General features: G+C 40.3%; 2 protein-coding genes across 2 annotated transcripts in view; one reads left to right on the forward strand and one right to left on the reverse strand.

The window, feature by feature from the left end:
- The window catches only part of LOC128643582 (calcium-binding protein 2), a 157,220-nt gene extending 132,453 nt beyond the window's left edge, over window positions 1-24,767 (forward strand). Inside the window, exon 6 of the mRNA XM_053696424.1 lies at window positions 24,559-24,767. Coding sequence (XP_053552399.1) covers window positions 24,559-24,587 — 29 coding nt within the window. The 3' untranslated portion in view covers window positions 24,588-24,767. The remainder of the gene's footprint in view (window positions 1-24,558) is intronic.
- On the reverse strand, window positions 24,755-25,296 carry LOC128643580 (transmembrane protein 134; the record flags this gene model as incomplete). The annotated part of the gene is given in 2 exon segments (XM_053696423.1): window positions 24,755-25,127; window positions 25,243-25,296. Coding segments are annotated over 2 exon segments (137 nt in total), but the record flags the coding sequence as incomplete, so codon positions are not given.
- Between the last annotated feature and the right edge of the window lie 350 nt (window positions 25,297-25,646).

Raw genomic sequence — 25,646 nt, forward strand, 5'->3', positions numbered from 1 at the left:
GCTAAAATCATTTTCCTCATACAAACAGAAATCTTCATCTCTTTTCTGTTTCTGAGTAAATAGTACATACCAGCACTATTTTAAAATAACAAACTCTTGATTGAATAATAAAAACTACAGTTAAACACTAAAAAACTCTAAGCCATCTCCGTGGAGATGTTGCCTGTACAACGGCAAAGAGAATGACTGGGGTAGGCGGAGCCTAGGAGGGATCATGTGACCAGCTTTGCTGGGCTCTTTGCCATTTCCTGTTGGGGAAGAGAATATCCCACAAGTAAGGATGACGCCGTGGACCGGACACACCTATGTTGGAGAAATAGCAACTAAAAAACAAAACTTTCCAAGATAACAATTTAATATCTATGGAATGCATGGGTTCAAACAGAACCCCTTGAAGAACTCTAAGAACTAAATTCAAACTCCAGGGAGGAGTAATTGGTCTAAATACAGGCTTAATTCTGGTTAGAGCCTGACAAAAAGACTGAAAATCTGGCACATCTGCCAAACGTTTGTGAAGCAAAATAGACAAAGCAGAAATCTGTCCCTTTAAGGAACTTGCTGATAACCCTTTCTCCAATCCTTCTTGGAGAAAAGACAGAATCCTGGGAATCCTAACTTTACTCCATGAGTAGCCCTTGGATTCACACCAATAAAGAAATTTACGCCATATCTTATGATAGATTTTTCTAGTGACAGGCTTACGTGCCTGTATCAAAGTATCGATGACCGAATCAGAGAATCCCCACTTAGATAAAATCAAGAGTTCAATCTCCAAGCAGTCAGCTGCAGAGAATTTAGATTTGGATGTTGGAAAGGTCCTTGAATGAGAAGGTCCTGTCTCAAAGGAAGTTTCCACGGTGGCAGAGAGGACATGTCCACTAGATCCGCATACCAAGTCCTGCATGGCCACGCAGGTGCTATCAGGATTAATGAAGCTCTCTCCTGTTTGATCCGAGCAATCACGCGTGGAAGGTGAGGAAACGGTGGAAACACAAGCTAGGCTGAACGTCCAAAGCACTGCCAAGGCATCTATCAGTTCGGCCTGAGGATCCTTTGACCTGGATCCGTAACGTGGAAGCTTAGCATTCTGACGGGATGCCATCAGATCCAATTCCGGTCTGCCCCATTGGCGAATCAATGAGGCAAACACCTCCAGGTGGAGTTCCCACTGCCCCGGATGAAAAGTCTGACGACTTAGAAAATCTGCTTCCCAGTTCTCTACTCTTGGGATGTAGATTGCCGATAGATAACAAGAGTGGGCCTCTGCCCATCAGATTATCTTGGATACTTCTATCATCGCTAAGGAACTCCTTGTTCCCCCCTGATGATTAATATAAGCCACAGTCATAATATTGTCCGACTGGAATCTGATGAATTTGGCCAAAGCCAACTGAGGGCACGCCTGAAGCGCATTGAATATTGCTCTCAGTTCCAGAATATTGATTGGAAGTAGAGACTCCACCTGAGTCCAAACACCCTGAGCCTTCCGGGAATTCCATACTGCACCCCAGCCCAGTAGACTGGCGTCCTTGTCACTATCACCCACAAGGGTCTGCGGAAACACGTCCCCTGGGACCGATGATCCGGTGACAACCACCAAAGAAGAGAGTCTCTGGTCTCTTGATCCAGATTTATCTGAGGAGATAAATTCGCATAATCCCCATTCCACTGTCTGAGCATGCACAGCTGCAGTGGTCTGAAATGAAAGCGAGTCTGAGCATGCACAGCTGCAGTGGTCTGAAATGAAAGCGAGCAAACGGAATGATGTCCATTGCCGCTACCATTAATCCAATTACCTCCATACACTGAGCCACTGATGGGCGAGGAATGGACTGAAGCGCTCGGCAAGTATTTAGAATCTTTGATTTTATGACCTCCGTCAGAAATATTTTCATGTCTACCGAGTCTATCAGAGTTCCCAAGAAGGGAACCCTTTTCCGTGGAACTAGTGAACTCTTTTCTATGTTCACCTTCCAACCGTGAGTTCTCAGAAAGGACAACACTGTGTCCGTGTGAGATTTTGTCAGATGATAAGTTGACGCCTGAATCAAAATATCGTCCAGATAAGGCGCCACTGCTATGCCCCGCGGTCTGAGAACCGCCAGAAGGGACCCTAGGAACCTTTGTGAAGATCCTGGGTGCTGTGGCCAACCCGAAGGGAAGAGCCACAAACTGAAAATGTTTGTCCAGTAAGGCAAACCTTAGGAACTGATGATGATCCATGTGAATAGGGATATGAAGGTATGCATCCTTCAAGTCCACGGTAGTCATATATTGACCCTCCTGGATCATTGATAAGATTGTTCGTATAGTCTCTATCTTGAACGATGGGACTCTGAGAAACCTGTTTAGACACTTGAGATCTAAAATGGGTCTGAAAGTTCCCTCTTTTTTGGGAACCACGAAAAGATTTGAGTAAAACCCCTGTCTCTGTTCCAGTTTTGGAATGGGACAAATTACTCCCATGGTAGAGAGGTCTTTTACACAGCGTAAGAACGCCTCTCTTTATCTGGTCTACAGACAATCGTGAAAGATGAAATCTCCCTCTTGGGAGAAAATCCTTGAATTCCAGTTGATACCCGTGGGTCACGATGTCCAATGCCCAGGGGTCCTGAACATCTCTTGCCCAAGCCTGGGCAAAGAAAGAAAGTCTGCCCCCTACTAGATCTGGTCCCGGATCGGGGGCCGCCCCTTTATGCTGTCTTTGTAGCAGCAGCGGGCTTCTTGGATTGTTTACCTTTATTCCAAGCCTGGGTGGGTCTCCAGACGGACTGGAATTGAGCACAATTCCTTCCTGCTTTGTGGAGGAAGAGGAAGCAGAGGGTACTCCTTTAAAATTTCGAAAGGAACGAAAACTATTTTGTTTACCCCTCATCTTAACAGACTTATCCTGAGGTAGGGCGTGGCCTTTACCTCCAGTAATGTCAGAAATGATTTCCTTCAATTGAGGCCCGAATAGGGTCTTACCCTTGAAAGGAATAGCTAAAAGCTTAGATTTTGATGACACATCAGCAGACCACGATTTGAGCCATAACGCTCTACGCGCTAAAATGGCAAATCCTGCATTTTTCGCCGCTAATTTAGCAATTTGAAAAGCGGCATCTGTAATAAAAAAATTAGCTAGCTTGAGAGCCTTAATTCTATCCAAAATGTTCTCTAATGGGGTCTCAACCTTCAGAGACTCTTCTAGAGCATCAAACCAAAAGCTGCTGCAGTAGTAACTGGAACAATGCAAGCTGTAGGTTGTAAAAGAAAACCCTGATGAATAAATAATTTCTTTAGAAGACCCTCTAACGTTTTATCCATAGGGTCTTTGAAAGCACAACTGTCCTCAATAGGTATAGTTGTACGCTTAGCCAGGGTAGATATAGCTCCCTGCACCTTAGGGACCGACTGCCAAGAGTCCCGAATGGTGTCTGATATGGGAAACATTTTCTTAAAATTAGGAGGAGAGAACGGTATACCTGGTCTATCCCATTCCTTTTTTATAATTTCCGTAAGTCTTTTAGGAACCGGAAAAACATCAGTGTAAGTAGGTACCTCTAGATATTTGTCCATCTTACACAATTTCTCTGGTGGTATCACAATAGGGTCACAATCATCCAGAGTCGCTAAAACCTCCCGAAGTAACAAGCAGAGGTGTTCAAGCTTAAATTTAAAGGACATGACGTCCGAATCTGTCTGAGGTAACATATTTCCTGAGTCTAAAAGTTCTCCCTCAGACAACAATTCCCTGACCCCAACTCAGAACCCTGTGAGGGTACGTCAGAAATAGTCAATAAAGCATCAGAGGATTCAGTATTCACATTAATACTTGACCTACGGCGTTTACCCTGTAACACTGGTAATTTAGATAATACCTCTGTAAGGGTAGTTGACATAACTGCAGCCATCTCCTGCAGAGTAAAAGAATTAGACGCACTAGAGGTACTTGGCGTCGCTTGTGTGGGCGTTAAAGGTTGTGACACTTGGGGAGAATTGGATGGCATATCCTGATTCTCTTCATACTGAGAATCATCCTTAGGCACACTTTCTTTACCTAAAATATGCTTTTTACATTGTAAAGGCCCTTTCATTACAAGAGGTACACAAAGTAAGAGGGGGTTCCACAATGGCTTCTAAACACATAGAGCAATTAGTATCCTCAATGTCAGACATGTTGAACAGACTAGCAATAACCACAATAGTCGTTAAACACTTTATTTATTGATTTCAACAATTTTTCGAAAAATGTGTACTGCGCCTTTAAGAAATAAAAAAGCGCACAATTTTTCCTAAACTGCCTAAAACGTTAAATAACGCAATACAATTAAATATACTTATTCATTTGGCTCAAAAATTATTGCACCCTAAGAGCAAAGGGTGAATTTAACCTCTAAAAGACATTTATAGCAAAAAATATATTTTGTTTGAAAAAATGACTCATGCATCTCGCCACAGCTCTGCTGTGGCGCCTACCTGCCCCCAGGGTACTGCAAAATGACTTGACAACGATCCGGTGAACAGAACACAAGTTTAGGCCCGACCGGGGCTAATGCCTGCTGCCTTGTCAGAGTAAACTGCGTGTTTGAGCGCGCGAAAATAGTCCCCGCCTATTATGGACGTCGTACATATTAGTCTGTATCACCGCATGGGAAGCGGTTAGCAAAGAAAGCCATGTGGTCCCCTAGAAAACATTACAGTAATACTGCAGCCATACTTATTATTTGTAATTAACCAAATAAAAAACGATAAGCTGCCTCTCCCTGTGTCCCTTTTTATATTGCCTTCAGCCCAGTACCATGTCAATTGAAGAAATACACAGGATTTTCAGTAATACCCTTTGTGTACAGGTCTACTTGTTACCCCTTCCCTTGCAGGGAAAAAATGCCAGCCAGTTCTGATATACCAAGTCTCCTCATAAATAAAAGACTGAACATACCTCAATGCTGCTTGTAGCATGAAACCGTTGTCCACACTGAAGATTTCTCTTGCACTACCTTCAGAAGCTCTGTGGGAACCAACATGGATCTTAGTTACAACTGCTAAGATCATCAACCTCAGGGCAGAAATCTTCTTCCATATCTCCCTGAGGAAAATAGTACTCACCGGTACCATTTAAAATAAAAAACTTCTTGATTGAAAAATCTAAAACTAACACCTCACTTTACCTCTTCCTATTACTAACACAGGCAAAGAAAATGACTGGGGGTGGAGGGAAGGGAGGAGCTATATATACAGCTCTGTTGTGGTGCTCTTTGCCACTTCCTGTTAGCAGGAGGTTAATATTCCACAAGTAAGGATGAAATCCGTGGACTTGTCGTATCTTGTAGAAGAAACTAAATTTTTTGGCGCCAAGTATGACGCACAACGCAAAAGGAAGTTGAAAATTTTTTGCCGCCGACAAACATCCGGAAATGACACAACTCGCGTCATAACATACACAATTCCGCACCAAACAACTTAGCATAAACTAAGACGCAGGAAATGACGAACTTGTGTCACTACAGACGCACATTCGTGCCAAAAAAATATTGCGCCAAGAATGACGCAATAAATAACAGCATTTTGCGCCCTTGCGAGCCTAATTTGCTGGCAAGTTTTAAAGAAAAAACAAATCAAATTGAATAAAAGACTATACCCCAGGTAAGACAAACTTCCTAAACATAATTCCCATAACGAAACTGCCAGACTGCAAAGGGAAATACACAGAGACCTGACACAAGGAAAATATAAGTAAAATACATGTATTTAAAACTTTATACATAAAGCGCCAAAACATAGCTGAGTGTGTCTTAAATAAATGATACATACTTACCGAAAGACACCCATCCACATATAGCAGATAGCCAAACCAGTACTGAAAACTATCAGCAAGGTAATGGTATATAAGAGTATATCGTCGATCTGAAAAGGGAGGTAGGAGATGAATCCCTACAACCGATAACAGAGAACCCTTGAAAAGAATTCCCGCGAGGGAATCCATAAAATCAAATAGGCAATACTCTCTTCACATCCCTCTGACAAACACTGTACTCTGAGAGGAAATGAGCTTTAGAATGCTTAGAAGCTCTTATCACAGAAGAAATTTAGAAAATCAAGCACAAACTTACTTCACCACCTCCATAGGAGGAAAATTTTTGTAAAACTGAATTGAGGGTGTGGTAAGGGGTGTATTTATAGGCATTTTGAGGTTTTTGAAACTTTGCCCCTCCTGGTAAGATTGTATATCACATACGTCACTAGCTCATGGACTCTTGCCAATTACATGAAAGAAATGAATGCAATCAGTTAGGAGGCAGCTCTGCAGAACTGTCCAGGGGATAACAAAACCCTGAGTACTCTGTTGCAAATGCAACACTGCATGACCCTGTCTAGCAAAAGACACAGACAGCACAAATTTGAGTAGGGGGACACATCAACACTTCCTTACATAAATTGTCAGTAGATTGCCATTCAAAGGGATCAGTATTATTTCCCAAGACCATTTTGCTCCATAATCATTTAGAATAGTAAGGACAGACAAGTATATTAAATTAGGTAGCAGCACAGAAATACAGTTTGAGACACAGAAAGGGTTAACACCCTCAGGGGAATACTCACACACTGGCACAAATACCATATATATATATATATATATATATATATATATATATATATATATATATATATATATATATATATATATATATATATATATATATATATATATATATATATATATATATACAGACATACATATATATATATATATATATATATATATATACACACACATACATATATATATATACATATATATATTTTTATATATATATATATATATATATATATATATATATATATATATATATATATATATATATATATATATCAAATGATATAATATATAGCTTTTTGTAGTAAAACAAAGTTACTAAGCTGCATAAAAGGGACAGTCTACGCCAGAATTTTTATTGTTTAAAAAGATACATAATACCTTTATTATCCATTCCCCAGTTTTCCATAACCAACATGGTTATATTAATATACTTTTTACCTCTGTGATTACCTTGTATCTAAGTCTCTGCAGACTGCCCCCTTATTTCAGTTCTTTTGACAGACTTGCATTTTAGCCATTTAGCGCTGATTCATAAATAACTCCACGGGAGTGAGCAAAATGTTATCTATATGGGACAAATTAACAAGCACTGTCTAGCTGTGAAAACTGTCAAAATGCACTGCGATTAGAGGCGGCCTTCGAGGGATTAGAAATTAGCATATGAGCCTACCTAGGTTTAGCTTTCAACACAAAATAAAAATTGATAAAAGTAAATTGGAAAGTTGTTTAAAATTGCATGCCCTATCTGAATCATGAAAGTTTAATTTGAACTAGACTGTCCCTTTCATGGGATTAACTTTCTACACTTCCTGTTCTGCCCCCTCCCCCAAAATAAATTTTGTTTTGAAGATCATGCGTGTTGCTTGCAGTGCTGTGTTTACCATTTTACGTTATCCCCCAAAACATGCATTGGATTTTAATACATGACTCTTTCCTACATAGGTGAATAACAGTGACAGAGAGCGAGACACAGCAGTCATTATATCAGATAGAAAGGTCAGAACTTGTATTTGTGCAAGGTCAATGAGTAAACCAACACTGCAGTTAACATAACTGTTCCAATGTACAGCATGTGTTTAAATAACAGTAGACTGAGGGATAAATTAAATTGTCCTGCAGTGGAAATTACCTCGTAAATTTGGTGTTTGGCCTATGAATTTATTCACTTTATTACAAAAGTGTGAAACAACCAGTTTACATTTTAAAAATTGGTTTCCTGGAAGATCATGCATTTGTTGCTTAAGATTTCATCATGCATTGGTAAAAAAAAATGCATTTGAAATAGAAAAATATTCCTTCATTTTTGAATCTTGATGGTTTTGAAAGCTCTCCACATTACATGTGTATGTTGCAGACATCCCAACTCTCCCTGAAGTTCAGGGAGTCTCCCTGATTGTAATAGCGGCTCCCTGATGCCAGCAAATGGAATGCAATCTCCCTGAAACTCCAAGTACCAAGATCCAATGTGGCTTAAATCTGGAAAAGTGTTTCTTTAAGGAATGCCTTTAGTTGCTGGGACGTTATAGAGCCCTCAAAGCATCAGTAACCAAAAAGCCCACACTTATTCTAATAACATAAAAACACAAATACTACATTATTTACTGCACGTAATTAAACTTCGTATTCCAAAATATTTAAGCATTCAATAAGCCTCACTGGAAAATAGGTTTGTTGAATGTGGTTGTGCAATAAAGCAACTTTTTTAATGGTACTTTAGCGAGAAGCTACTTTAATGATAAGTCTCTATCTTATTTAGGGTTTCAAGGTGTCCGATATAAAAAATAGGAGGGGGGGGGATGGCGGCGCAGTACCGGGTGAACGAACCCACCTCCCTGAAATGAGATTTTGCAGGTTGGGATGTCTGATGTTGCTACTACATTTTTTCAAAGATGTTCATTTATTTCATGATTGCTTAACCCTTTCATGACATAGGCAATTGTTCAAGTTCTGAACGTAAACAAAAACAGAATTTATGCTTACCTGATAAATTACTTTCTCCAACGGTGTGTCCGGTCCACGGCGTCATCCATTACTTGTGGGATATTCTCCTCCCCTACAGGGAAAGGCAAGGAGAGCACACAGCAGAGCTGTCCATATAGCTCCCCCTCTAGCTCCGCCCCCCAGTCATTCGACCGACGGTTAGGAGAAAAAGGCGAAAATATAGGGTGCCGTGGTGACTGTAGTGTATAAAGACAAAAAAAATTTCAACCTGATTAGGAAAACCAGGGCGGGCCGTGGACCGGACACACCGTTGGAGAAAGTAATTTATCAGGTAAGCATGAATTCTGTTTTCTCCAACATTGGTGTGTCCGGTCCACGGCGTCATCCATTACTTGTGGGAACCAATACCAAAGCTTTAGGACACGGATGAAGGGAGGGAGCAAATCAGGTTACCTAAATGGAAGGCACCACGGCTTGCAAAACCTTTCTCCCAAAAATAGCCTCCGAAGAAGCATAAGTATCAAATTTGTAGAATTTGGCAAAAGTGTGCAGAGAATACCAAGTCGCTGCCTTACATATCTGATCAACAGAAGCCTCGTTCTTGTAGGCCCATGTGGAAGCCTCAGCCCTAGTAGAGTGAGCTGTGATTCGGTCAGGAGGCTGTCGTCCGGCAGTCTCATAGGCCAATCGGATAATGCTTTTTAGCCAGAAAGAGAGAGAGGTAGCAGTAGCTTTTTGATCTCTCCTCTTACCAGAGTAAACGACAAACAAAGATGAGGTTTGTCTAAAATCTTTTGTTGCTTCTAAATAGAACTTTAAAGCACGAACAACATCTAAATTGTGTAATAAACGTTCCTTCTTTGAAACTGGTTTCGGACACAGAGAAGGAACAACTATTTCCTGGTTAATATTCTTGTTGGAAACAACTTTTGGAAGAAAACCAGGCTTAGTACGCAAAACAACCTTATCTGAATGGAAAACCAGATAGGGTGGATTACACTGCAAAGCAGATAATTCAGAAACTCTTCTAGCAGAAGAAATAGCACCCAAAAACAGTACTTTCCAAGATAATAACTTAATATTTATGGAATGTAAAGGTTCAAACGGAACCCCTTGAAGAACTGATAGAACTAAATTTAGACTCCAAGGAGGAGTCATGGTTCTGTAAACAGGCTTGATTCTAACCAAAGCCTGAACAAAAGCTTGTACATCTGGCACAGCTGCCAGTCGTTTGTGTAACAAGACAGATAAAGCAGAAATCTGTTCCTTTAGAGAACTAGCGGACAACCCTTTATCCAAACCTTCTTGGAGAAAGGAGAGAATCCTTGGAATTTTTATTTTACTCCAGGAGAATCCCTTGGATTCACACCAACAGATATATTTACGCCATATTTTATGGTAAATCTTTCTAGTCACAGGTTTTCTGGCTTGGACCAGAGTATCTATCACAGAATTCGAAAACCCACGTTTGGATAAAATCAAGCGTTCAATTTCCAAGCAGTCAGCTGCAGAGAAACTAGATTTGGATGTTCGAATGGACCTTGTACTAGAAGATCCTGTCTCAAAAGGTAGCTTCCATGGTGGAGCCGATGACATATTCACCAGGTCTGCATACCAAGTCCTGCGTGGCCACGCAGGAGCTATCAGAATCACAGAGGCCTTTTCCTGTTTGATCCTGGCTATGAGCCTGGGAAGGAGAGGAAACGGTGGAAACACATACGCTAGGTTGAACGACCAAGGCGCCACTAATGCATCCACTAGAATCGCCTTGGGATCCCTGGATCTGGACCCGTAACAAGGAATCTTGAAGTTCTGACGGGACGCCATTAGATCCATGTCTGGAATGCCCCATAATTGGGTTAACTGAGCAAAGACCTCCGGGTGGAGTTCCCACTCCCCAGGATAAAAAGTCTGACGACTCAAATAGTCTGCCTCCCAGTTGTCTACTCCTGGGATGTGAATAGCAGATAGATGGCAGGAGTGATTCTCTGCCCATTGGATGATCTTGGTTACTTCCTTCATCGCTAGGGAACTCTTTGTTCCCCCCTGATGATTGATGTACGCAACAGTCGTTATGTTGTCCGACTGAAATCTTATGAACCTGGCTTTCGCTAGCTGAGGTCAAGCCAGGAGCGCATTGAATATTGCTCTTAGTTCCAAAATGTTTATCGGGAGAAGCGACTCTTCCCGAGACCATAGGCCCTGAGCTTTCAGGGAGTCCCAGACCGCGCCCCACCCCAAGAGGCTGGTGTCGGTCGTGACAATGACCCACTCCGGTCTGCGGAAACTCATTCCCTGAGACAGGTGATCCTGGGTCAACCACCAGAGAAGTGAGTCCCTGGTTACCTGGTCTACTTGAATTTGGGGAGACAAATCTGTATAGTCCCCATTCCACTGATTGAGCATGCACAGCTGTAATGGTCTAGATGAATTCGAGCAAAAGGAACCACGTCCATTGCTGCGACCATTAGTCCTATTACTTCCATGCACCGAGCTATGGAGGGTTGAGGAATAGAATGAAGAACTCGACAAGCGTTTAGAAGCTTTAACTTTCTGACTTCTGTCAGGAAGATCTTCATTTCCATAGAATCTATTATTGTTCCCAGAAACGGAACCCTTGTGGACGGTGACAGTGAACTCTTTTCTATGTTCACCTTCCACCCGTGAGATCTGAGAAAAGCCAACACAATGTCTGTGTGGGCCCTCGCTTTGGAAAGAGACGACGCTTGGATTAGGATGTCGTCTAGATAAGGTGCTACAGCGATGCCCCTCGGCCTTAGGACCGCTAGAAGGGACCCTAGCACCTTTGAGAAAATTCTGGGAGCGGTGGCTAAACCGAATGGAAGAGCCACATGAAGGATGGAACTCTGAGGAAATTGTTTAATATCTTTAAATCCAGGATTGGCCTGAAAGTTCCCTCTTTTTTGGGAACCACAAACAGGTTTGAGTAAAAACCTAGACCTTGTTCCCCGGAGGGGACTGGGTTTATCACTCCCATCTTTGATAGGTCTCTTACACAATGTAAGAATGCCTGTTTCTTTATCTGGTCTGAAGATAAGTGAGACAGGTGGAATCTTCCCTTTGGAGGAAGTCCCTTGAACTCTAGCAGGTATCCCTTGGAGACTATTTCTAGTACCTAGGGATCCGGAACATCTCTTGCCCAAGCCTGAGCGAAGAGAGATAGTCTGCCCCCTACCAGATCCGGTCCCGGATCGGGGGCTACCCCTTCATGCTGTCTTGGTAGCAGCAGCAGGTTTCTTGGTCTGTTTACCCTTGTTCCAGCCTTGCATGGGCTTCCAAGCGGGTTTGGGCTGGGCCGCGTTACCTTCTTGTCTAGCGGCAGTGGAGTTATTAGCCGGTCCGTTCCTGAAATTGTGAAAGGAACGAAAATTAGACTTGTTCTTAGCCTTAAAAGGCCTATCCTGTGGGAGGACATGGCCCTTACCCCCAGTGATGTCTGAAATAATTTCCTTCAATTCCGGCCCAAAAAGGGTCTTACCCTTGAAAGGAATATTAAGTAACTTAGTCTTGGACGACACATCTGCCGACCAGGATTTTAGCCAAAGCGCCCTCCGCGCTACTATAGCAAAACCTGAGTTTTTCGCCGCCAATTTCGTTATTTGAAAAGCGGCATTAAAATATAAAGGAATTAGCTAACTTTAATGCGTGAATTCTGTCCATGACTTCTTCATAGGAAGTCTCTTTCTGGAGCGACCTTTCTAGTTCCTCGAACCAAAAGGACGCCGCTGAAGTGACAGTAATAACACACGTAGCTGGTTGAAGGATGAACCCTTGTTGAACAAAAATCTTTTTAAGCAATCCTTCCAATTTTTATCCATAGGATCTTTGAAAGCGCAGCTGTCCTCTATAGGAATAGTTGTGCGCTTCGCTAGTGTTGAAACAGCTCCCTCAACCTTCGGGACCGTCTGCCATGCGTCCCTTCTAGGGTCTACTATGGGAAACATTTTCTTAAATATAAGAGGTGGGGCAAAGGGTACACCTGGCTTCTCCCACTCCTTATCCACTATGCTCGCTACCCTCTTGGGTATTGGAAAAGCGTCTTTGTGCACTGGGACCTCTAAAAATTTGTCCAATTTGCACAACTTCTCTGGTACTACTACAGAATCACAGTCATCCAGAGTAGCTAATACCTCCTTAAGCAAAGCGCGGAGATGTTCTAGCTTAAATTTAAATGCTACTATATCAGGTTCTGCCTGTTGAGAAATTTTTCCTGAGTCTGAAATTTCACCCTCAGACAGCCCTTCCCTCACAGCCAATTCCGATTGATGTGAGGGTAAAATAGATAAGGCATCGTCAGCGTCTGATTGTTCATCCTTTTTTTATCTGTATTTAAAACTGAACAATCACGCTTTCTCTGAAATGCTGGCAGTTTGGATAAAAGATTTGCTATAGAATTATCCACTACTGCTGTTAATTGTTGCATAGAAATAAGCACTGGCGCGCTAGGTGTCGCCTGCGCGGGCAAAGCTGGTGTAGACACAGAAGGAGAGGATGTAGAATTATCCTCACTACCTTCATTAGATAAATTATCTTGGGCAACATTATGAAATGTAACAGAGCTGTCCTTATTTTGTTTGGACGCTATGGCACAATTATCACAAACACTCAAAGGGGGAACACATTTGTCTCTACACACACAGAACATAGGTTATCTGATGGCATAGACATGTTAAACAGATTTAGGCAGGCAAACAATGCAATAAAAACGATTTTAAACAAAAACGTTACTGTCTCTTTAAATAATAAAATTACACACTTTATTTCTGAATGTTTAAAAAACTATGAAGGCAATATCCGATTTTTATGAAATTTGGACCCCAGTGTCTTAATGCTTAGAAAGTATTGCACAGCAAATATGGAGACTCTAGCTCTTAAAACAAGCAAACCAGAGCTAATTGTTGGATATAACCGTTTTTATACACTACAATCCCTGCTACAGTATTGCTGCAGCATTTTACCTTCCTTAGGGGTCAATCATCCACAGAAATAAGCCTTCTGGAGTCACTTTCTGAGTCACAGGACCCTCTCACATGAAAACTGCATGCACTGCCTTGAAATCAACTGCACAGCTGAAGCACCAAAATGAGGCTTCCTCCCTCAGCACACTAGAGTGAAGGGGCCTTCCTGACTAGATTTAGGTGTCTAAAACATGCCAGATCAATCAAAAACGTTCCCAAGTGTATATGAGCTTATAAAACAGTTCAAATGCCATGATATTGTAATAAAAACCAATCGATTTTGCCCCTAACAGTGTCTACCAGCATAAAAATCAAAAAGGGGAAAGCCTGTTATCTTTTTTGCTGAGGTGAAAGAAAAATGGCTTACCATTTTCCCTGAGGGGAAAAATGACTGTCATCTAGCATTAGCCTGTGTTGTTAGAAGGAGACTAGTCATACCTGAAGCAGATGAGTCTGCAAACTGTTACCCCCAACTGAAGTTCTCTGGTTTCAACAGTCCTGCGTGGTAACAGCAATGGATTCTAGTTACTTGTGCTAAAATCATATTCCTCTTAACAGAAATCTTCATCACTTTTCTGTTGTAGAGTAAATAGTACAAGCCAGCACTATTTTAAAATAACAAACTCTTGATAGAAGATATAAAAAACTACAACTAACACCACAAACTCCTCACCATCCCCGAGGAGATGCTACTTGTTCAGAGCGGCAAGGAGAATGACTGGGGGGCGGAGCTAGAGGGGGAGCTATATGGACAGCTCTGCTGTGTGCCAGTGATGTGCGCTGACTTCAGAGGCTGGTGAGGCAGTGGCTAGGAATCGGATACGCCTTCATTCTTTAGATATCCTTTGTTGAAGAAATAGCAATGCACATGGGCGAGCCAATCGCATGAGGTATCTATATGCAGCCACCAATCAGTAGCTACTGAGCATATTTAGATATGATTTTCAACAAAGGATATCTGGTTTTCTTCATTCTTTTGATATCCTTTGTTGAAAATCATATCTAAATATGCTCAGTAGCTACTGAGCATATTTAGATATGATTTTCAACAAAGGATATCAAAAGAATGAAGAAAGCCAGCTATTAGATGTAAATTGGAAAGTTATTTAAAATTACATGCTCTTTCTAAATCATGAAAGAAAACATATGGGTTTCATGTCCCTTTAAATGGTGTCTTGGAAAACTGGTCAACTTAGTAAACATGATGCTTTTAGTCTAAAGGATTGTAAACAGAAACTCTTGCCAGATAACAAAATGCTTGCTCTGATTAGGAGATCTAGAAATCCAGGCCCATTAAAATATGTTTAAAACATACTTTTTACTTTAATGCTGCAAATTATACTTATAGATTCCTTCATTATCATGGATCTACTTTTTTTGTGTGACTGTTGCAATGTAATTTCAAACATGTGAGAAATATCAGGGAATATAAATAGGCACCAAAGTATGGTGCCTACTGCCTAATCCAATTTATATTCCCTGATATTTCTCACACATGCTGCCTTGAAATTACATTGCAACAGTCACACAAAAAAGTAGATCCATGTCTGATCTCATAGAAGAATCATGGGATGGGCATCGTGAATATAGATTTAATACTAACAATATATACTCTGTCTCTGGATGAGCATTTTTGTCTTAGTATCATGATGAGACACAGGTAATTGGTGGAGTGCAAAAACACATTTTATTTGTAGCTTGAGCAAGTTGAGCTTCAGGTTCAACTCTAGTATATATATATATATATATATATATATATATATATATATATATATATATATATATATATATATATATATATATATATATATATATATATATATGGTACATGACTGTTCATATCTTGTTATTATTTGACATGACTATGCCTACTTATGCTATCTGGAAATTTAAAGGGACATGAAACTCAGTTTTTCTTTTGTGATTCTGATAGAGCATACAAGTTTAAGTAATTTTAAAATTGACTTCTTTTATTAAATTTGCTACATTCTTTTGGTATCATTTGTTGAAGGAGCAGCAATGCACCATTGAGATCTCGCTGATGACATGTGGTAAACCAATGTCAAGAGATATATATCTTCAACCACCAATCAGCCGCTAGCTTCAGTAATGCATTTCTGCTCCTGAACCTATCTAGGTATGCTGTTCAACAAAGGACTACAATAGAGTAAAGCAAATTAAATAATAGAAGTAAAGTGGAAAGTTGTTTAAAATTCCATGCTCTGTCTCAATCATAAAAGAAAATATTTGAATTTACTTTAAACTTTAAATTTAAAATTTCTATCATGCATATAAAAATTAATTTTATTAAAATATTGTTTTGCATAAATATAGGTTGATACAGACAGACAACCATACACACATATATTTATATTTCCTCAGTATAGAAACATGTCTTACAGAAAGAAAATACAAAACATGTATTACATTTTAAAATAACCCCTCTAAGATTCATAACAGGAAAAAAAATGACTTTAATGCCCTCTAATAGTACAGCCTATATTGTAAATAATTGTTATACTACATAATTCACAAGATATGTCATGTGCTGTGCTCTTGTCTTGCTGAACTGGTTTTCTTTGGTATATTTCATAACACACAGACATAAAGACACTTACACACACACACAGACATAAAGACACACACACACACACACAGACATAAAGACACTTAGACATAAATACACTTACACACAGACATAAATACACTTACACACATACATAAATACACTTACAAACACACATAAAGACATAGACACTTACACACAGACATAAAGACACTTACACACACAGACATAAAGACACTTACACACACACAGACATAAAGACACTTACACACACAGACATAAAGACACTTACACACACACATAAAGACACTTACACACAGACATAAAGACACTTACACACACACACAGACATAAAGACACTTACACACACACACACAGACATAAAGACACTTACACACACACACACAGACATAAAGACACTTACACACACACACACAGACATAAAGACACTTACACACACACACAGACATAAAGACACTTACACACACACACACAGACATAAAGACACTTACACACACACAGACATAAATACACTTACACACACACACAGACATAAATACACTTACACACACACAGACATAAATACACTTACAAACACACATAAAGACAGACACTTACACACAGACATAAAGACACTTACACACACACAGACATAAAGACACTTACACACACAGACATAAAGACACTTACACACACATAAAGACATAGACACTTACACACAGACATAAAGACATAGACACTTACACACAGACATAAAGACACTTACACACACACACACAGACATAAAGACACTTACACACACACACACAGACATAAAGACACTTACACACACACACACAGACATAAAGACACTTACACACACACACAGACATAAAGACACTTACACACACAAAGACACAAACTCTCCCCACACACTGGTCATTACCCCAGTGGCACCATCACAGTTCAACTTGTTTAATAGAGCAAAGACCAAAGTACTATTTATTCTATTTATTTATTTTTTAAGAAAGGAGCACATTTAGCTGACCTTTTAGCTTCCTGGTGCAATTAAACTTAGTACTAAGTCCTAAGTATGCTCCCCTTTCCCCGGTCTTTTAAAACACACATTCTCATTATCTGCAGTGGAAAAAGGCCATAAAACAGCAGAAAGAAAGAAAAAAACACAACAGAGCATTTTTTTAAGTAATTAACATACCTCCTCTGTCTTCTCCGTGCTGAAAGCCCAACCCCCTGCTGCTGTCTTCACAGCTACGTTCTGGCAGGAAGTTAGCATTAAAAGCAAACAAGCTCCACACAGTCCAGCTGTCAAAGGCTCTACCGGGAGAAGTGTAGCAGCTGTAATCCCTGCACTTCTCCCCAGCCATAGTGCCTAAAGTTTTATCACAGCTCAGGATGACTCACGCAAACTGGGCTCATTAAAAAGGCTCTATTTTTCATCTGGCCAGGATTTTCTTACCGCTAACTAACTGCTCCATACTAATACTTTCCTCTGCAGGTTTTACAGTAGTTGTCACCTATGCAGACCGAGTGACTGAGTCCCACTACTAAGAACCACTTGCTGGCCCCCCAAGCAGCGTTTTCTTATCCGGTGCAGCAGCAAGCAGAGCAGCTCCCTACCATCATGAATAGAAAGCTGGCCAGCAAGATGCACAGTCTGAATGGAGTATTTGGACACAGCTTTCTATTTATGATGGTAGGGAGCTGCTCTGCTTGCTGCTGCACCGGATAAGAAAACGCTGCACAACACCAGCTTAGTAGCACTCAAGAACTCACTGTCTGTGACTGTTGATTATTCATGACCCACCCGCCGTCCATCACCTACCTCTGGCTACTACGCCGGCTGACCACTCCTCTCCTAGTCTCCTGCTGAGAGTCCTGACTCCTGACCTGACTGAGGCTGACAGTCCAGACAACTCACAGTGTCACACAGTGCACGTCTCACACAGCCACTGACTCTGACTGAGAGCACTCACTGACTGACTGCAGCACTTGTCTTCAATGATCCTCTCTGCTGCTCTGAAGACAACGGACATGCATAAACACCTGACCTGCGCATTGCGGCTGCGCAACTATTTCCCGCCCGGCAACTCAGCCTAGAGACTCAGACATAGTGATGTCTGATTGGCTGAGGGGCGGGCAGGCAGGGCTCCCGAGGCTAGCCTCCGGTGTGAGCAGTTATGGGCTGCAATAGAGACTGCTGCATTAGCTATTATTCCCCACTGGGTGGCAGTCTCTAAAGCAGCCCATAACATAAGATAAGTATTACATTCACATTGCGCAATGGAAGGATAGCTGGCCTCTACCTTCTTGTGCAATATGAATGTATTACTTAATATTACGTAGTTTTCTTTTTAAAACAATAAATTGCAATAAAATAATGAATTTGGTGGAGGGGTGTCACCTTTTCAGATGGAAAAAAAAATGGAAAAAAAAAAAAGATTTCTTTTTTTTATTTTTTTTATAAAAAAGGCTGTAATTCCCACATTGGCCAGGGGAGGCACTGCCTCACCTGCCTCCAATGAATGCACGTCACTGCTGTGTGCTCTCCTTGCCTTTCCCTGTAGGGGAGGAGAATATCCCACAAGTAATGGATGACGCCGTGGACCGGACACACCAATGTTGGAGAAACCTTGAATTTCAGCTATATGTCTTTTCAACCATAATTTACCCCTTTCACATTAAGTGCACCCACACTAATTATATATTGTTTTTTAGAGGACAGATAGGGCTTTCTTTTGGCATAAAAGATTTATTTCTCAACTATAATTTTATATTAAAAAAATCAAAGTAAGTGTGAGAAATTAAGAAATGTGAAGCTTTCCAAAGGATTTTATTGTGAATATCATCATCCTGATATATGTTACTGCAATAAAACACCCATACTTGTGTTAAGCGATGTCCCATGAGTATAACGATACCCCCCATGTACAGGTTTTTTGAGTTTTCTGGAATTTACAAGGCCCAACATACGGCCTACCCATTTACATAGAAATCTGGCACATTCATTTTCTGGGCTTAAGTTGCCTTTCATACATTATAGCAGCCCAGGAATGAAAATAACCCCATCATGGCATACCATTTACAAAAGTAGACACCCTAGGGTATTCCAAAAGGGCCATGTCACGTCTTTTTGTGAAGCCCCTTAGTCACAACACCTGGCCAAATGTAGTGGTCATTTTTGTTGCATGCGTTTTTTACACAAACACTGCACTTTGGCTGTTTCTGTCATCAAGCTTTTATGTTTTACTGCTATAAAACACACATATTTGTGTTTGTCAATGTCCTACGAGTACAACAGTACCCCCCATGTACAGGTTTCACAGGGTTTACAGGAGTTACTGGGCCAAATATGGGGTCTGCCCATTTCAGTCTTTATGCATGGAAATTTGGCACCTTAATTTTCTGTGCCTATGTCCTCTTTGAGACATTATAGCAGCCCAGGAATGAAAATTACCCCATCATGGCATACCATTTTCAAAAGAAGACACCCCAGGGTATTCCAAAAGGGCCATGTCACATCTTTTTGTGAAGCCCCTTAGGCATAACATCTGGCCAAATGTAGTGCTCATTTATTTTTAATGCGTTTTTTGCCCAAACACTGCATTTTGGCTGTTTCTGTCATCAAGCTTTTATGTTTTACTGCTATAAAACACACATAAGTGTTTTTCAATGTCCTACAAGTACAACAGTACCCCCCATGTAAAGGTTTTATGGGGTTTACAGAAGTTACAGGGCCAAATATGGGGTCTGCCCATTTACATGAAAATTTGGCACATTCACCTTCTGGGCCTATGTCCTCTTTGAGACATTATAGCAGCCCAGGAATGAAAATTACCCCATCATGGCATACCATTTTTAAAAGAAGACACCCTAGGGTATTCCAAAAGGCCCATGTCACATCTTTTTGTGAAGCCCCTTAGTCACAACACCTGGCCAAATGTAATGATCCTTTTTGTTGCATGCGTTTTTTGCACAAATACTGCACTTTGGCTGTCTCTGTCATCAACCTTTTATGTTTTGCTGCTATAAAACACACATATTAGTGTTTGTCAAGGTCCTACGAGTAAAACAGTACCCCCATGTACAGGTTTTATGGGGTTTACAGAAGCTACAGGGCCAAATATGGGGTCTGCCCATTTCAGTTTTTATGCATGGAAATTTGGCACCTTAATTTTCTGTGCCTATGTCCTCTTTGAGACATTATAGCAGCACAGGAATGAAAATGACCCCATCATGGCATACCATTTTCAAAAGAAGACACCCTAGGGTATTCCAAAAGGCCCATGTCACATCTTTTTGTGAAGCCCCTTAGTCACAACACCTGGCCAAATGTAATGGTCATTTTTTTGCATGCGTTTTTTTTGCACAAACACTGCACTTTGGCTGTCTCTGTCATCAACCTTTTATGTTTTGCTGCTATAAAACACATATTAGTGTTTGTCAAGGTCCTACGAGTAAAACAGTACCCCCCTTGTACAGGTTTTATGGGGTTTACAGATGTTACAGGGCCAAATATGGGATCTGCCCATTTACATGGAAAATTGGCACATTCATTTTATGGGCCTTTGTCCTCTTTGAGATATTATAGCAGCCCAGGAATGAAAATTACCCCATCATGGCATACCATTTATAAAAGTAGACAACCCAGGGTATTGAAAAAGGACTATGTTTAGTCTTTGTTTGTAGCCACTTAGTCACAACATCTGGCCAAAGGTAATGTTCATATTTCAGTTTTAGTTTATTACAAAAACACTGCCTTTTTGCTGTTTATATCATCCTTGTATATTTTACTGCTATAATACACCCATCTTTGTGTTCAGCGATGTCCAATGAGTACAACAATACCCCCTATGTACAGGTTTTATGTGGTTTCAGGAAGTTACAACGCCCAATATAGGGTCTGCCAATTTGCATTGAAATTGGGCACATTGATTTTATGGACCTTTGTTGCCTTTGAGACAGTATGGCAGCGCAGGAATGAAAATTACCCCACCATGGCATACCATTTGCAAAAGTAGACAACCAAGGGTATTGAAAAAGGACTATGTTTAATCTTTTTTTTGTAGCCACTTAGTCACAAAACCTGGTCAAATTTAGTGGTCATATTTTTTTATTTGCTTTTTTCACACAGACTTTGCCTTTTTTCTATTTAGATCAACATCATTATATTTTTTACTGCTATAATACACCCATATCTGTGTTCAGTGATCTCCCATGAGTGCAACAATACCCCCTATGCACAGGTTTTATGAAGTTACAGGGCCCAATATAGGGTCTGCATAGAAATTTGGCACATTGATTTTCTGGACCTATGTTGCCTTTGAGACAGTATGGCAGCCCAGGAATGAAAATTACCCCCCTCGTGACATACCATTTGCAAAAGTGGATAACTCTGTATATTCTAAAAGGAGTATTTTAGTTGTTTTGTATAACTTATAATGGCCTTAGAGTGGATGGGCTTAACATATAAAGGGACAGGACAAGGTCAGGGGATTTATGAAGTTAGGAATACAGAATAATAAAATAAAATAGGAACACATACAGATTGCTTTCAAATTAAAAGTTTAACTCTGTGTGATATATTCGAAAGCAATCAGTGATACAGAGGCCAGGTTGAGAGGGGCAGTCAGGGCAATGGTAACTAGAATCCCTCCTCCCTCCTTTTTTATAGCAGACTCTGCATCTTTTCTGGGGTGTTAATTTGCAGGCAGTGGGGGGGGGGGGGTCCTAGTGGGAAAATGCCTGCCACAGAGTCGCTCGACATTTTCAGTTTGAACAGTGGGAGGATTAGGGGTCTGGTTAAACAAAATATCAGATGTTACATTTAACACAAATTCCAAAAAAGTATAAGTTTTCCCTGTGCCTGTTTTTTTGTACAGCACATATGCATTATATACTGCGATCTGCATAATATAAAAGGCTACTTTTTTGTACCAAGTTCTAGTTTTTCTTTGAATTAGATATGGCTGCAGGCACCGGTCAGCTAAATCTACCCTCCCCATGTTTTTGTTGTACTCCACAATGCACTTTGGCTTTAGGATCTGTGCAGATCTTCCCTTCACAGACACTGGCACTGTAGCTTCATCGTGCATTGTGGAGAGCATGTACACATCTTTTTTATCAGTGTACCGAAGGGCCAGTAGCTCATTGTGGCGTAAAGCTGACGTTGTGCCCCTACTTTTTTTTCCATATGTCAGCTTCTGGGGGAAACCTTTGCGATTTTTTCTTGTTGTGCCACAGGCCACGGTTTCAAAATAAGATAAAAATTTTAATAGCTCTGTGCTGGTGTAAAAATTATCGAGCCACAAATGGTACCCTTTATTTAGCAGGGGTAGTAGGAGATCCCACACAATTTTCCCACTTGTGCCAACGGAATCTGGGCAGCCAGGTGGATCCAAGTGGCTATCCTTTCCCTGGTAGATGCGAAATGCCCAGGTATACCCAGTACTGCATTCACAGAGCTTATAAAATTTTACCCCATAGCGGGACCTCTTGGATGGTATATATTGCTTGAAAAGCAATCTCCCCTTAAATTTCATGAGGGACTCATCAATGCAAATGTCCTGCTCAGGTATGTAAACGTCTTTAAATTTTTGGGACAGGTGGCTTATCAGGGGCCTTAGTTTATATAACCTGTCATGCAGGGGGTCATTTTTTGGGGGGCACTTGGTATTATCATTAAAATGGAGAAACCGCAGCAATTGTTCATATCTGTCCCTCTTCATAACCCCTGGAAAAAGAGGGGTAGCCAGGATGGGGTTCTGGCTCCAGTATGAATGAATGCTGGGTTTCTTCTCAATCCCCATTATTAATGTCAGGGCCCAAAACTTTTTAATCTCTGGTATGTCAGTGGGGTGCCAGCTATTTTTTCTGACATACAGAGATTGGGGATTTTTGGACAGATACTGGCTGGCATATAAATTTGTTTGAGCAACTATATGCTCAAACATGGTATCTGTCAGAATCAGGGACATATAGTTTATTGGCTCACATACTGGAACATCACTTGTGATGCCAGGAGTCTCAGTAAATTCTGGCATTTCTGGGGCAGTGAAATTTGGGGGTATCCAATTTTGGTCATTTGTGCGACGCCTCCTTTTAGGTGGTGGGCAGGGAGCACCAGCATCAGATGTATCACTCAGGGGCTCTATATCTGATGCCGTAAGGGTTGCGCTGTCAGACAGAGCAGAGAGGGTTTCACTCCCTGAATCTGCAGCAAGAATGGCATAAGCCTCTTCTGCTGAATAGCGTGCCATAAGGGATTTTTTTCAGTACAAATTCCCACTTCACCACCACCAATTCCCACTTCACCTTCCCCAAAATCCCACTAAACCACCCTAATTACCACCCACCTATTCCCACCCACCCTATTCCCTCAGATTTTTAAAAAAAAAAAAAAAATATGAGTTTTTCTTTATATATATATATATATATATATATATATATATATATATATATATATATATATTATAAACTAAAAAAAAAAAGGAACTGGGAAGGGTAGTGATTGGGAACAGCAGGGAAGGGGTTAATAATAACTAAAGATCCCCACAAATAAACTTTTGGGCACTGATCAAAGCCCTGACAGGCTGATCACTGTAATATTAGGCTGATCACAGTAGCAGCTCAGTGATCAGCAGCAAAAACAATATATATATATATTTGTAACCCCCACAAATAAACCCCCAAAGCTTTTGATCAACACTGATCAAAGCCCTAACTGGATAACCAAGTTATATTAGGCTGATCACAGTAGCAGCTCTGTGATCAGCAGCAAAAAAAAAATAAAAAAATATATATATATATATATATATATATATATATATATATATATATATATATATATATATGGTATTTATTTTTTTATATATATATATTTTCCCCTCTCTAGCACTACAAACACTAAACCGTCTTCCTCTCTCTCTCAGATCGCACTGAGAGCAGAGAGGAAGCGGATACACTTGTAACAGCCAATGATTCCACTCATTGGCTGCTACAGTGTTACAGGGGACAATCGATACACCCCCTCCATGCTGATTGGATCCTGGGGGAGTGCCAGAGGTGCTAGGCACATCCCCCAACCGGATCCACAACAAACAAAATATCGGAGGGGGCACAGGAGCTGAAAACCGTTATGCCGTTCTATTCCGTCATAACGGCTCTAAAGCCCAGTGTAATTATGACGGAATGGAACGGCATAACGGCGTTAAAAGGTTAAAGGTCAAAAAAAAGTTCCTGTTTCAAAACACTATTTTCAGATGCTCAGGTTGACTATACCTACAGCAAGACACTTGTCAAATTGAACATCTAAGGACATTACAGTTTGCACATAGATTACAATTTCCTTAGTAATGGAAGATCTTGAGTTTGTGTATGATTGGATAAAACATTTACAGTAAAATTGATTCATTTTATATACTAATTGAGAACACACTTGCATGGTTCCCTCAGTTCATTAACTTGCTAATATTCTCCTTGTAACTTTCTTTCAGAATTTGTCATGATGTTGTCATCAAGATAAGCTCCATTGGTGTGAACATATCCCAAAATGCAATGATGTCCTAAATAGATCAGGACCAGGGTTATGCACCCAACCTGGATGTGATTTTTGTGTTTATACGTTGATCAATGATGTATGTGCATTTCATAATAGTTGTCTTTTTTCCTTATTCAAAAGATACAATAAAATTGGCAGTCACATAAAAAAGTGTCTATTTATTAAAAAATAAAATGATTTTTACATCAACCAGGTCACAATTACATATCATTCGAAAGGTGCACATTAAACGACGGAGCTCTGACTTCACTTTTGTACAGTACAGTGTCCAGGTGTAGCTAGGTGCTACATAGCTTAATACCCGGAACAAAATTAATGCTTTCCTGTAGTTACGTTCCATCTGCATTCTAGTGGTTTCCATAGTGTTTTGGCATTCAGTGTTTCAGGTCCCCAGGTTGGAGATGCAAATAAGTTCTATACATCATTTATCAAAATACGGGAGGTAGAAGAACTGGAATCCATGCATTCCTTTCACAGCACAATATATAAATATGACATGGTATACTGCAAAAAAATGTCAAAAGAGAAAAGATATAAGTGAGAGTGTTGCATAAAATAATAAGTCTATGATTATTTACATGGTAGGGATTTCGAAAGAGAAGAGGGACAAATGTTTCACCTCCAGGGATCAAAAGGAGGAATCCAGGCACAAAGAAGATAGCACTTGAGACATCTGGAAATAGAAAAAGGTTTTAAGTTCATTCTAAAGTATATATTATTATCATTTATTTGAAGAGCACAAACAGTTTCCACAGTGCTATAAACAAAGTGCAAATTAAAATGGTAACATTTCTAAATGCAATAATAGACTAGATGAATATATAGAGTTGCCAACTGTTGTAGATCACATTGCATGAAGGTGATTTACAGGACAGCTGGGCTTGTGGGATAATATGATAAGAGTGTGCAAGGTGAATGGATGATGGCTGGAGAGGAACTGGGGTAAGAAAAGATCAACATAGATTGTATGCATCCCTAAACAGTAGTGTTAACAAAAGCTAGTGGTGAGTCTTGCGAAGCAAG

This window comes from Bombina bombina, unplaced genomic scaffold, assembly GCF_027579735.1.
Source record: "Bombina bombina isolate aBomBom1 unplaced genomic scaffold, aBomBom1.pri scaffold_466, whole genome shotgun sequence".
In the NCBI taxonomy this organism is placed as follows: Eukaryota; Metazoa; Chordata; class Amphibia; order Anura; family Bombinatoridae; genus Bombina; species Bombina bombina.